The sequence below is a fragment of the Nannobrachium achirus genome, assembly GCF_963921795.1.
Source record: "Nannobrachium achirus genome assembly, chromosome: 19".
Lineage (NCBI taxonomy): Eukaryota > Metazoa > Chordata > Actinopteri > Myctophiformes > Myctophidae > Nannobrachium > Nannobrachium achirus.
This window is the reverse complement of record NC_137826.1, coordinates 30,318,453-30,331,565: the sequence shown is the minus strand read 5'-3', so window position 1 is coordinate 30,331,565 and position 13,113 is coordinate 30,318,453. Positions and strand designations below refer to the sequence as shown.

The 13,113-nt window shown below is 41.2% G+C and overlaps 1 protein-coding gene across 2 annotated transcripts; it reads left to right on the top strand.

Moving 5' to 3' along the window:
* The first annotated feature begins 1,638 nt into the window (after nucleotides 1-1,638).
* Nucleotides 1,639-12,416, top strand: slc12a9 (solute carrier family 12 member 9). Of its 2 annotated transcripts, XM_080749940.1 has the most exons (14): nucleotides 1,639-1,874; nucleotides 2,802-3,039; nucleotides 3,467-3,601; nucleotides 3,713-3,850; nucleotides 3,991-4,293; nucleotides 4,767-4,874; nucleotides 5,318-5,429; nucleotides 5,793-5,950; nucleotides 6,036-6,118; nucleotides 6,227-6,351; nucleotides 7,205-7,397; nucleotides 7,635-7,809; nucleotides 8,845-8,991; nucleotides 9,178-12,416. In XM_080749940.1, the coding sequence occupies exons 2-14, from the start codon at nucleotides 2,835-2,837 to the stop codon at nucleotides 10,029-10,031; spliced, it is 2,736 nt and encodes a 911-aa protein (XP_080606066.1). In that variant the 5' UTR covers nucleotides 1,639-1,874; nucleotides 2,802-2,834; the 3' UTR covers nucleotides 10,032-12,416. The 2 variants fall into 2 exon arrangements, with proteins under 2 accessions (XP_080606066.1, XP_080606065.1); XM_080749939.1 differs by having other exon boundaries at nucleotides 6,036-6,351.
* Nucleotides 12,417-13,113: the final 697 nt, after the last annotated feature.

Genomic DNA, 13,113 nt, shown 5'->3' with positions numbered 1-13,113 from the left:
GTTATACTTGGTGTATTCGGAAAATGTGCACCGGGTGTGCGTGCACGCGTGCATGTGCGTGCATGTGCGCGTGTGCACACAAAACCCAGGATCCCCCACCTTTTCATTGACACATTAAGCACTGGTTGTCAGACATATCAGATGGTAAGTGGTCAAGAAGAGGTTTCCATATTTTGGTGAAAAGATCTTCATTGCCTTTAGCCCTATAGCACTCATTCTCTCCATGGGTAAAATGTTGTATATATTCCGGTACCACTGTGCAACTGATGGTGGTGTATCCACAATAGCCTACAATTAAAAAGAATATACATTTCCTGGACAGAATTAATAATTTTTGGAGAAGGATAACATAGATGAGTTCAGGGACATTAAAGGACACTTAATTGAATTAAATCATTAAACTTAATGCTTAACCCATTGTTTATTGTAGTGGATTTTAGGACTACAGATTAGGATACTACTGACCCAAACCAGCTCTCTTGAGAATGAGACCTCATCATGTCTCTCTCTAGTAGAGATTTAGTGTAGGCCTACCTGTATAAATAAAGGTCAAATAAAACTAAAATAAAAAGACAAATTACATACAGATAATAATGTAACTTTGCACAGGGCCCATTTCCCTAAAAGACCCAGTTCTCTGAGAAGAATGAGTTTGTCTGTTTATTGTATCCGGCCTCGCTCCATCATTGGTAAAACAATGACATTGTGTGGAGGAGGAATAATAATGTTCAGTCAAATTTAACTAGGCTACATTTTACTGCCGGGGATTGAATTGTCACACCCCTAAACCACAATGCATCATTTAAGAACACTTTTTATTTTACTAGGCTATTTATTTACATGCATGTTTGTTTGTTGTTTGTTACCTTTATTTGATGTGATGATGATGTGCTGAAAGTAAACTTCTGGTAGTAGTGTGGTCTACAGGGGGCGTGGTTGGCCTACACATTCGCTCGTCGACATGTATGTGTGGTATTTTGACGCTTGCGCCGAAAACACTCGATCGCAACATCACAATACGACGCGAATTTGGCGCGCTGTGGGCTTGTAGATCGGCTCTTTTTGGCGCGCGACACCATCATACGGCGTACACAAAGCAGCCTTTTGCCCTCCCACTCTCCCAGTCCCATTTTTCAGTAAACCACACTGGTGAAAAGTAACTAAGACAAGTACAGTACATTTACTCAAGTATACTGTACTTAATAAGTACAATTTTTATGTATTTGTACTTATTTCTACTCCACTACATTTATTTGAACACTTTTAGTTACTAGTTACTTCGTAGATTTTGATTATCATTACAAAACATGCATGCTTTTTCTACATTTGAAAACTTGTGAATGGGACATTCTGCACAATGAAAAAGTAGGCCTACATTTTGATACCAATACTTTTGTAGGCTCAAGCACATTTTGAATTCCAGACATCTACTTGTATAGAGTATTTCTACATTGCAGTATTGATACTTTTACTCAAGTAAAGAATGTGAGTACTTTTTCTACCACTCCCATTTTTGGCAGAGTCACATGAACAATGACTGTGCCTCCCTCCTCCCTCCCGTGACATCTTTTGAACAAATAACCAAGTGGGGCAGGAGGCTCGTCATGTACAGTGTAATGTTATTGGGGTAGACAGTACTAGACAGAGCATCAGTGCCCCTTTCCTTGGCTCGTGCATTAACTCTACCATACAATGTTGCGCGCTTCTGTTGGAGATCATACTTAGAATAGATAGATCAGCATATATTTTATACACTCGGATCACACATTGAATGAATGACAATTATTTATTTGGACTGTCTGTCTGCAGCTGGTCGGCGGCGAGAGAGTTTATTTCTGAGGCGGAAGTGGATGAGCCGTTCGGATACGGACCGGGTGAGTTCAGATTGTGTGAAGCAGTGACACTCAGGGCTGCTTTTGGGGTATTATGATTGTTCAGGCTTTAATGTTTCATTTAATAATGATATATATCTGAATGCAAGGGACTGTATGTGAGCACTTTTAATGGAGCTGTTGTGTTCCTGTCACCGGGGGGCGAGCTGTATCTCTTTTCAGAATAGTCACCCCTAAAACATAAACATTACACCTGCGTACAGCACACACTGTAAGACTTTTATAAATGCATATTGTGCTGGATATGAATACACGCTAGACATGTTTAATAAACGTACACTTGGCTTTTATCATCATTGTTTTTACTACGTAGGTAGGTGGCCGTTGACGCAAAGTTGTATTTGCTCCACCCAACACGTGACACGGTGGTGGGTGCTGGCTGGGTCTCCAAACTATGGTCTGGAGATCCTCCAGATTCCATCCACTGTCTTCAGAAATAAACAATATTAGACTTTGATAAGTAAGAACAATGAGATCATGTGACAACAGTGACATGCTTGTTTTCCTTGAGAGGCTGTCATCTGTTGACAAGGATACTGGTCAGGTGGGCTGAGGGGCACTGACTAGGGACTGACATCTGGGCAGACTGGGCACCTCCATGTAAAATTGGCTATTTTCTCCAAAATGTTATTAAAACAACTCTAAAGTATACATTATATCATGTGAATATGCACTGTGCATCATTATCACACTTAATTGTATCCTCAACTTCTTGTTTTTGCCCCAAAAGGATGGATATACAGGTTTTGTAGCCATTGTAGAAATATGAGACCTTAATTGTCGAATGTTTAAGCATGTAATGATCATTTCTGCTTTTTAGTTTGTTTTTCTTTTTGGACAAAATGACCAGTATCCATTGAAAAGTCTGATATTTGAGCCCCTTCCTCACTGACTGGTTCCCTTTCACAGGTCAAATCAAGAAGTGACTCTCTCTGACTCACCATGTCAAATGAACACACACCCCTGCTTCTGGCTGGGGTGTGTGGTCTGACCCCATGCCCTGGAGCTTGTGGCAAGGGGTCTGAGGCAACGCCTGAGTCCGGGACTCGGACTCAAAATGAAGGACCCCGCAAACTTAACACCTTCTTTGGGGTGATGGTCCCGACCATTCTGTCCATGTTCAGCATTGTACTCTTTCTGAGAACTGGTGAGTAAGGAAATCGTGTTGGGGGGGGGGGGGGGGGGTTCAATGGAATGCCAAACTCCAGCTAACTGTTGTAATATGTCATCAAAATCATGTTAACCGCTGTTTGTATGTATGTACATACTGTATGTATGTCCCACACTTGAAAAATGTTGAATATCTTTGAAAACCACAAATCCTGTATGGGGCTCCCTGGCACAAAATATCAGATGGGGGTCCGTTGCCAAATGCACATTAATTTGGGTGGTCCTTGACTTGACATGTAAACGTTTGAGAACCACTGCATTAAAGGACCTTTTACCTTATTTATAAATAAGCAAATACTGGGTTGATCCACTGACAAAAGTGGATATTATGTCTATCTAGGAAAACAACAACATGAATGTGTTATTATGCTCTGAGACAAATCCTGACACCATCTCTCTTCTAGGGTTTGTAGTTGGTCACGCAGGCCTTCTCCAGGGCCTCCTGATGCTGCTTGTTGCCTACACCATTGTCTCTCTCACAATACTGTCCATCTGCGCTATTTCAACTAACGGTGCTGTGCAAGGAGGCGGAGCATATTGTATCCTTACGGAGCATTACGATATCACGTGAGTCATATGACTATGAAGATACAATTGAACGGATGTATTCCTGTCCTTTTGACTCATATCCCTTAACGAATCTTCGTCAGTTATGATCAGCCGGTCTTTGGGCCCCGAGTTTGGTGGATCCATCGGTTTAATGTTCTACTTGGCCAAAGTGTGTGCATGTGGAGTGTATGTACTTGGTCTTGTGGAGGCCATACTTGACATATTTGGTGTGGATCCTGGTAAGTCTTGAAACATGACTATGTCGATTATTTATTTTATTTTATTTTACTTTTCTTACTTTTCTTACTTTTCTCTCCCATAATAATCTGCTAAATAATCCTGTTCCATTCCCATGGTCCTTTTCCTCTACTGTATGCAGAGACATCTGTGTCAGAGGGGATACGTGTTCTCCCCCAGGGTTACTGGTACACAGTGCTGTACGCCACTGTCATCCTGCAGCTCTGTCTGCTGGTGTGCCTGGTGGGGGCGCACATATACTCCCGCACCGCCACGTTCATCCTGGTGGTCGTCACCATCAGCATGCTGACCATTTTCATCAGTCCCCTGGTGGTCAAGCCCCGTGACTTTGTCATCACCCATACGGGAGCCGGCAACCAGACCCACCGCTACAATGTGAGCTACACCGGCTTCAACGCTTCCACACTGAGGAACAACCTAGGCCGTGAGTAACTGGTGACATTTGGGTTGGTGTGCAGGGATGGGGATTATAAATGACCCGCTATCCTGGAAGTACTATTTAGGCCCCTCCGGGCCAGTAGAACACACCCACCTGCCCATTTGGGCCATTAAATGTAATGCCATTAAAAAAGAAGTTCACATTCTTTTCCTGTGATACTTTTGTTTTGTAATGATTTTGTGATCATTGTGAAATTGTCTGGTTAATTACAACATAGCGTTCTGTGAGCTCATCATTATTAGGGTCAATTATTGACTGCTATTTCTCGATTAAAACAATGATGTTCCTGGGACAGTAGCTACAATGGTGGAGCCAGTGATCTTGAAAAGTCACTCGCCCAGAGGACCAGTGGCAAATGTCCCTTAATGTCAAACCTGCATTAATGCACATGTTTACACACTTATACATTTAGGAAGATCATTAAAAGCCTAAGAGTGCTTCCTCACTTCTCTCCACAGCTGGGTATACTCAGGACTACAGTACCAACTCGGTCATGTCGTTTGCCACTGTGTTTGCTGTTATGTTCACCAGCTGCACTGGAATCATGGCCGGAGCCAATATGTCAGGTTGAAGCTTGTTGAGTTACATTATGCGTGTGAAAGTGTCATGCACCGAAAATAGCCGATCTACGAACTCTCAACAACGCGTTGTTGGCTTGTAGATCAGATATTTTCAATGTGCAACATTGGCTCATAATTAAGTATGAATCATGTTTTCTCATTACTCTATAAGGTTGAAGCTGTATTGATTTCACAGTGATATAAGTAGATATAGTTTTATACACAAGGGAATCTTGTGCCAACCACTACAGAGAATAACTGCTTTTCTGCTAGCAATACAGTCGTATGATGAGGAATATGCTTTAGATTGTATATTAAGTAATAGGCTAGCCTAATTCACAATATTTTGTGTTCTGTTAAAGGAAACATAATGCAAAGCTAAAATCATTTAATTCACAACAAACAAGCATAGCACACCCTGATATGTTTTGTCTTTTTTGTCTCTGAAGGGGAACTGAAGAACCCTAGTGTTTCCATTCCTAAAGGCACCATCATAGCAGTGTTCTACACCTTCATGGTCTATGCTCTGCTCCTCATCCTCGTCAGCTCCATCTGCGACAGGTCTGAAAGCACAGTTGTTTGCTTTTTATTTTGTAACGATTTATTTATTGAAGTACATCCATCCATTGTTTTGGTCTGCAACCACTGTTGGCAGTGTTGTAAGATAATTCTTACATATTGTTAATATTTAAAAAAACAGCGCTCTCCATTCCAACATGTTGCCACTCAGACATTGACTTCTTATTGTCGGAGTGGCAACACTTCCATAGAGGTTAGGGTTAGGTACTGTATAGGGTTAGTGTCGGAATGGAGACAAGTCGTAATGGAGACATGTCGGCATGGAGACATGCAACCGGTTAAATCATCCTGTGCCTTAAATACACACAAATGTATGGTTGTTTTCCTCTTTTTTTGTTTTCAAAGGGGCCTTTTAACGCAGGACTATGGGTTCCTACAGAGGATCAATGTATGGTCACCATTTGTCATCGTTGGGATTTACTGCGCCTCCTTGTCAGCTGCCATGTGCTCTATGATCGGGGCGTCACGTATTCTCCACGCTCTTGCGTTGGATCACCTCTTTGGTAACGATTGAGGTAGCTATTTATTTGATGTTTTTTCCTCCAATGATAATAAATATTCTGAAGGATGTCCTTGCTTTCTTCACAGGTTTGCCATTAGCCCCTGCTGCCATCACATCTAAATCAGGTAATCCGTGGGTGGCAGTGCTGTACACATGGGGTATGGTGCAGGTAAGGAGAACTTTTGAGCTATGCAGCAACATGTTTTCAATGTATTTAGCTTTACAAAAGGGATTCCATGATGTTTTTTTTTTTGCTTTTGTTTTGTCTCCGTTACAGTGTGTAGTGTTTGCTGGCCAGCTAAACGCTATAGCTGGACTGGTTACTGTTTTCTACTTGCTTGCCTATGCTGCTGTTGACCTGGCGTGTCTGGCACTCGAGTGGGCATCTGCACCAAACTTCAGGTAATCTGAATGAACAGAGACTGCTTTCTTAACAAATTAACAAAGACCTGCTTTCTTGGTTCAAGTAACGGGGAAGTGGAATTATGCTTTCTTGGTTAAAGACAAGTAATAGGGAAGTGGAATTATGCTTTCTTGGTATAAGTTAAAGGACGTTGAATTCCATGCCCACCAACATTGAACATCGTACAGTAAAGCTGCAATCTGTTTCATGTGGTACCTGGGATTTGAAGCCTTGTCTCCCACACGTGGGAAACCAAACTTCTACCACTCTACCAAGAGGGAATTCCTGCTTGGCTATTGGGAGAACAGCTGACAAACCCTGTTCTAGAGTCTAGAAGGCTACAACTATGTGGTAAAAAGATGTATTTTCAACGTAACCACTTGAACCCCCAGCATCTATATTGTGGGGGGAAACATTAGCCAAAAATAGCTGGGTCTACAAATTCACAACACGTCCCAACAAGATTTTGTGTGGAGGGAAAACGGCATCAAGTATGGAGTAAACTCATGTCCAGTTTACAAATAGAGGTTTTAAGTGGTTAAAAACATAAATGTATAAAATGTACTGGTATAAATCGTCACTGTAGGGCAGAAACCTATCTCCAAGTTTCAAATGTGTACATTTTTCGTAAAGTAAAGCCCTGCGTCATCATACAAGACTGTCTCACAAAACTAGTGAAAATAGCAGATCACACAAGCACACAACGCCTCACGGTGTGCTTGTAGATCGTCTATTTTCACTAATTTAAATTGTTTTTAAAATAACAAAAAAAGAAAGGTTTTGGACATACAAGGTTTCCACCCGACAACGACAAAAATGTACCACTGTCCTCGCTGTCTTTTCTCTGTACAGACCCACCTTCCAAGTGTTCTCCTGGCACACCTGTCTGTTGGGCATCGTCAGCTGCTTGGTGATGATGTTTGTGATTAACCCGGTCTACTCATCGGCCAGCATTGTCCTCCTGCTGCTGTTGCTCCTCTTCCTTCACTACAGAGTTCCCACCAGCAGCTGGGGTTACATCAGCCAGGCCCTCATTTTCCACCAAGTACACAGTCAACCCTAAACGTTAATTGAACTCTGGGAGTGTAAAAATAAACACAGTTTTTACACTCAGAGTAAACTCTGATGATTGTACTATATCAAAGTCACCCACGCACCATCATAATTATTTTTACGAGTCTTACTGTTTATAGGTTTATGGCTTATTGGTTTTTTGTATATAGTTTTATAGTTTAATTACCTATAAATGCTTTTATTCTTTCTTCCCACTTCTGTTGTTCAGGTGCGTAAATATCTGTTGATGCTGGATGTGAGAAAAGACCATGTGAAGTTCTGGAGGCCACAGGTACTGTTAATGGTGGCCAATCCCCGGTCATCCTGTCAGCTCATCCACTTTGTCAACCAGCTGAAGAAGGGAGGCCTGTTTGTGTTGGGCCACGTCCAGCTTGGGGATCTGGGTGAGGCTTGGAAAACAGATCCGCCCTAGGCATCTCTGGCCAATAATGCTCTGTTATGATTCTTATCTTTGAGCCGTTCGTTGTGATCGCAAGGCCTGTAAAGGTAAAATGGCCATCTGCTATCGACTCTCCCATTTTACAAAAATATGTCTGAATGTCCATTCGAACACCCTTTAAATATTTAGTGCACGTGTGATCACCAGCGTGTTTGTGTTGAATGTCTTGGGTGTCACAAGAAAGCTTTAAATTTGCATAGGTTTAGCAAAGACACTGTTTAGGTATTATACTTGGTTTACTTGTAACATGGATATTCCTTTTTTTCTCCTGATTTTTTCAAGGCCTTTTTTGATTGGTTGTAAAATCTAATCTATAGCCATGTTATTAGTAATGCCATGCAAAACATGAACTGTTCATGTTACCTGCTTTGACCTCACATCTCCACACGGTGGCGACAAAGCAATGTATAAGAAGCAACACAAGAAATTGTAACATTGTGACAGTTCAATGTTAACAGAGCCAGCCCTCTGTTTTTAGTGGAACTTCGTCCACCTACAAAATACCACTGCTAATGAATAAATGAGTTATACTTAGTTAGCAGATCTACAAGACCACAGCGTGTCGCAGTACAGCACATTGTGTGCTTGTAGATTATGTATTGTCCTTTATTTATATTCTCTGTGTATGTTTGTATAGCGTAATTCAGTGGTTCTCAAGTATGGTCCGAGGACCCCCAGGGGCCCTTGAGGGGGTTCTAGGGGGTCCCCAGCAAAATAAGAAACGTATTTAACCCTATCTTATACTTTTGACATTAGAAAATAGCTTATCTAAAAGGAAAAACTTTTATTTAAATTGAGCAATTACAATAGCTTGTAGAGTGGCTATTTTTAAACATTCATAAAATAATAAAACCAAAATCGTCTCTTATGGGGGTCCCTGGAAACAAAATATATCAATTCGGGCATCCTTGACATGAAAACATTTGAACCACTGGTTTTATACAGTGTGAGCAATCTCTCTCCCTTTACTGTGTTTCAGACACCCTGCCGTCAGACCCAGTGCAGCAGCAGTATAACTTCTGGTTGACTCTGGTAGATAAACTTGGAGTGAAGGCCTTTGTGGACCTGACTCTTTCTCCCTCTGTCAGGCAGGGAACACAACATCTGATGCGCATTACAGGCCTGGGTGAGCACATGAATTCCTCCAACTTAACTGCTGTATTCCAATGCCTACTCCTATGTGTTGTACAGTATGCACCTCCTTTTGGATTATGGCAGTACTGTCGAAACCAAAATGAATAAACCTGAGTCAGCCATACCTTTCTTTATTATTACGTGATTATTTCTACTCACCTCCTTGCATCCTTTCCAGGTGGAATGAAGCCCAACACCCTTGTCTTGGGGTTCTATGATAACTGCACTCCTGAAGACTACTTTCTACAAGACACAGCATTTTGCGACTCATCAGCGGGAAAGGGAAGTGATGGGGACTACAATTTCGGGGTTGACCTGCCTTCATTGCAGGCTCATTTCCCCCCCGTCCGGCATGTGGAGAGCCCTCGTTGGCTAACTCCAGAGGAGTATGTGGGAATCATATCCGATGCCATTAAGATGAGCAAAAATGTATGCCTGGGCCGTTACTTCTTTCAGCTGGAGGGGGAGGGCAGGGACAGCAAGGTCGACGGGACAGACAGAACCATCGACGTCTGGCCGCTGAACCTGCTACAGCCGGGGAGCCGTGAATGTGTGGACGTGTGCAGTCTGTTCCTTCTCCAGATGGCGTGCGTGCTGAACATGTCTAGCCGATGGCGCCACGCAAGGATGAGAATCTTTCTCAACGTGGAGAGCGATTCCAGCGACCAGGGCTGGGTGGTTGACGAGGAGACCTTTCGCGAGCTGTTAAGGAAGCTGAGGATCAGAGCCTCGATAAAGATCGTGCCGTGGGACTCGGTGGTGCAACACTATGGATTGAGACCGGGTCAAGCGGGGGAAGAGGGCTCCACAGCACCCAGCCAAGCTCTATCTGAAGAGTTCCTCTCTGCAGTGAACTCTCTGCTAATGGAGCACAGCTCCCAAGCTGCTGTGCGCTTCCTGTACCTGCCCCGCCCCCCTGCTCAGGCCACACAGTCACAGCAGTACTTGGCCCAGCTGGAAGCACTGACCCACAGTTTAGGCCCCACGCTGCTGATTCACGGTGTCACCCGAGTCACATGCACTGAACTTTGAACATAGTGCTGTTTCTGGCAGTTGTTACTGATTCATTTTCTTTCTTTTTTTTATGACACGGGTAGATGCTACATTTGCAGAACCAACCATTTAATCAGCATACTTATGTATAAGTATGCTTTTCGGTTATTTGGTAAATTATTAATGAATAAATGAATAGATTTATAAATAAGTATGCAGTAGTACTAATATCTGTATGCATTTGTACACATTGAACTAACATTACAGCAAGTGTAGGGAAAGACTGCAGTCAAGCACATTAGTGTGCTGTATGTTGGCAATGTGTGGTGGTAATTCAAATATATGGAATGTTACTGTATGCCTGTGTTAGCCTTAACATCTGTCTTCACTCAAAACAAATATTGACGTCACTTATATGAACTTATGTAGGATCAATCATCAATGTAGATTTATGCATTTTGTGTTAGAAAAGGGATTTAATTTAAACTTTTCAGTTGTGGATCGTACTATGTTTAAGTTATTTTTTATCTAATCAGTGTTTTCTTCATTTCTGGCATCATTGCAGATTGCCAGATCCAAATGTACTGATTTTTCTTTTTACTTAATGAATCATTTTCTGTTCCTGTATTTTCTGTACAGTAATTTGACATTTGATGTTTTCTTTTTATGTAGTTACATGTGTCTGTTTTCTGTACACTGCACAGTTACTCAGTTTTGTACATTTGAACACCTGTTTGGTAGAATACCAAATATTTGTTGCGGGTGTATGTGTTATACAGCCATTGTTTTGTGCTTCAAGTTAGAATACCAAATATTTGTCGCGGGTGTATGTGGTACAGTATATGTATTTTGTTTCGTGCTTCAAGGCAGTCCCAGGGATAACTGCATTATACAACTTTGGATGTGCCAAGACTCTTTAGGACAGCCAACTTCCTATCAATGACAGCTTGTTAACCTTAGTGGTGGGGATGAGATTTGAGAAGAAACCAATCTAACTGACAACTCCATGATTGCATGATAGAGAAAAGTGAAACAGCATTTAAACCAAGGCCAAGATGGAGAGTGTTTCAAGACCACTGCATTTAAATGCATATTACTATTACTATGAGTACCTACCGTAACCGTAACTAAAATTCATGCATAACACTAACTCCTTGCTTAAACGTAATCATTCTAACAGTACCAAGCCTTAACCCAAATCAATTTATTAAGCTACATCAAACCCATGCCTAAACATGACCGGCTGTAAATTATGAGACAATCATGCAAGTTTTCTGGGGAGGAAAATGTGGTCATCGCTACTGCCATACTAGGAAGAACCTGTTATCATCAGCCTGCTTTCCCTTCTGGTCAATGTCTAGGGGCTTTTATTAAACGAGTGCTTCAAATGATATGAAATGTCTTAAAAAGCCTTGCCATAGGGGGAGGGCTAAAAAAAGTTGTATCAGAGTGTGGCGCTAGAGAGCAAGTCGTGGGATCATAAAAGATAGTTCTTTCTCTGAGGAGCATGAATGGCCTTAGGGGAAGGGGCTAGAGGGAAGGTTATTAGGCCACTAAAATAAGAAGGGTTTATTCTCTGGTGAGTGTACTCCCCAAGTTAATGACTATGCACTTTTGAGATATCTTGTGTGGAAAAACCCAATAGCCAAAAGTTCGATTTACAAGCTCACCCCGCATTGTGGCAAAATAATTTCTGAAAATCTTTTAGAAATGTAATTTATTTTGTTGTTGGAGAGGTTATTTGCTTGCAATAACCTATTTTATACCAAAGTGTTGGAGGGATTCGGAACGACAGCCATAGAGCCTCTGCAGTCAGTGTGTTGTTAATGGCGAGTGTGTGAAAGGGATATGATTCTGGATCAGTGTCTTATTGTTATGCACAGTATATATACGTGGGACCAACTGTAAGTCGCTTACATTCTATTTAACTGGAGGAATTAAATAAACATTGAACAAAAAGTTCAGAAATGTGTGCTTGATAGATTATGTCTCTGTTGTAACAATGCTTCTATAACTTGTACTGCTGGAAAGCCTTACTTTTTAAATGGTGGCCCATTTATAAGGAAAGGTTGTGCCCATGCAAGATGTGTCAAATTTCTGCTATTGACCCTGAGCTTCTTGAAATACCCATGGTACCATGGGTTAGTCTACATGGGGTACATACATGGTAGTAGGTCTACCCTGCTTCCCACATGTGTACCCCTTGCCTTGGTTCGATGTTTATATACTGGCTTGGACAGCATCAATGTTAAGGGAATCAGATTAAGACATCCTGGCATAAATTGGTCAGTGTATTTTGGGGTGTGATCTGTGTTAGTTCTCAACAACTGTTGAATACTGGAATATTCTTTGCATTTGCCTAACCTACTAACTAAAAGCGTGATTATCTTTAAATGCCATGTTAGATATGTAAAACCAACTAGAGTAAAGCAAACAATAAAATTAAGTGAATAATGTTTTTTTTTTTGTTCTTTTTAAACTGACACTTAAATACTGTACATTCAACATTCAACTACATTCTAGCTTTTGCTGGTGTTTTGATTCAAAGTAATTTCAAATACAGTGGTAACCATGGCAGTTACTGTCCATAATAATACAATAAATAATTGTCTGGAACCACATCATAAAAGACAATGTTGTAGGTACTGTACTGTAGATATATGGCCATATGCAACGAGTAGTCTGACAACAGATCTGAGCACACCGTAACAAAGTAGCACATACTTGTACACACACACACACTCTCTCTCTTTCTCTGACCTTAAATACATACACACTTTGACCTCAAGCGAATGGAATTGACATAAATCAATAATACGATTAATAAATTAAAGGGATATTACACTTTCAAAGTCATTTTATCGTCTAATCAGGCTTTTATGAACACCCTGAACAGTTTTTAATTTGCTTGATTCAATATTTAGATATTTGATGTAAATGTTACCAGGCCCGACACGCCCAGGCCCTCTCCACATACACACCCATTGTAACTTCAAACTCCATTTTAACCGTGATAAATTCATTAAAAACAACCATTATTTTTTCTGGTGACTCAAACTACCCTCCTAATACGTGAGCAGGCCGTGTTTTTTCGATAACTTTTTTCATTAATTTTTAATAA